The 689-nt window shown below is 40.5% G+C and overlaps 1 protein-coding gene across 1 annotated transcript; it reads left to right on the top strand.

Moving 5' to 3' along the window:
- Window positions 1-12: 12 nt before the first annotated feature.
- Window positions 13-620, top strand: LOC108757030 (ABC transporter G family member 23-like; the record flags this gene model as incomplete). Its single annotated transcript, XM_018501326.1, has 2 exons — window positions 13-241; window positions 439-620. Coding segments are annotated over exons 1-2 (276 nt in total), but the record flags the coding sequence as incomplete, so codon positions are not given.
- Between the last annotated feature and the right edge of the window lie 69 nt (window positions 621-689).

Raw genomic sequence — 689 nt, 5'->3', positions numbered from 1 at the left:
GGATTGTTGGGATCTAGTGGATGTGGCAAAACCACACTATTGTCCTGCATCGTCGGGGTTCGGTATCTTGATAGCGGAGAAGTGTGGGTCTTGGGAGGAAATCCGGGCAACAAGGGCTCTGGCATCCCTGGACCTCGAGTAGGTTACATGCCGCAAGAGGTTTCCTTGGTTGAAGAGTTTTCCATGAGCAATGCCTTCTATTACTTCGGTAGAATTAATGGGCTCGACGATGAGGAGATCGGTAGGATGTAATAAAAAAAATATTAGCATTCGTTGCACGTGAAATGTCACGCATTTTCTATATTTCAGTTATACAAAATATTTTTGAGTAAACGTATTGTAAACCGTATCTGTTTTTGTTTTAAATTATTCGTATGCAAAATATTTCATAGCGTAATTTAATTCAAACGACTATAGCTTTCCCGTGTTATTCCTCAGAGACGAGACAGCGATTCTTCTCGGAGTTGCTTCAACTACCCCCAGCAGATCATCTAGTGAAGAACATGAGTGGAGGTCAGCAAAGAAGAGTTTCTCTTGCCGCCGCATTAATTCACAAACCCGAACTTCTAATTCTCGACGAACCCACTGTGGGCTTGGATCCAATTTTGAGAGAGAAGCAAGTAGATTTTGCTCATTTTAGATACAATATAAAGAATAATAATAAGAAAGTGTTTGGATGTACTTTTTTT

Source organism: Trachymyrmex septentrionalis, unplaced genomic scaffold (assembly GCF_001594115.1).
Source record: "Trachymyrmex septentrionalis isolate Tsep2-gDNA-1 unplaced genomic scaffold, Tsep1.0 C3442968, whole genome shotgun sequence".
Taxonomy (NCBI): domain Eukaryota; kingdom Metazoa; phylum Arthropoda; class Insecta; order Hymenoptera; family Formicidae; genus Trachymyrmex; species Trachymyrmex septentrionalis.
Note: the sequence above shows the minus strand (reverse complement) of the source record. Positions and strands in the feature narration are given on the sequence as shown.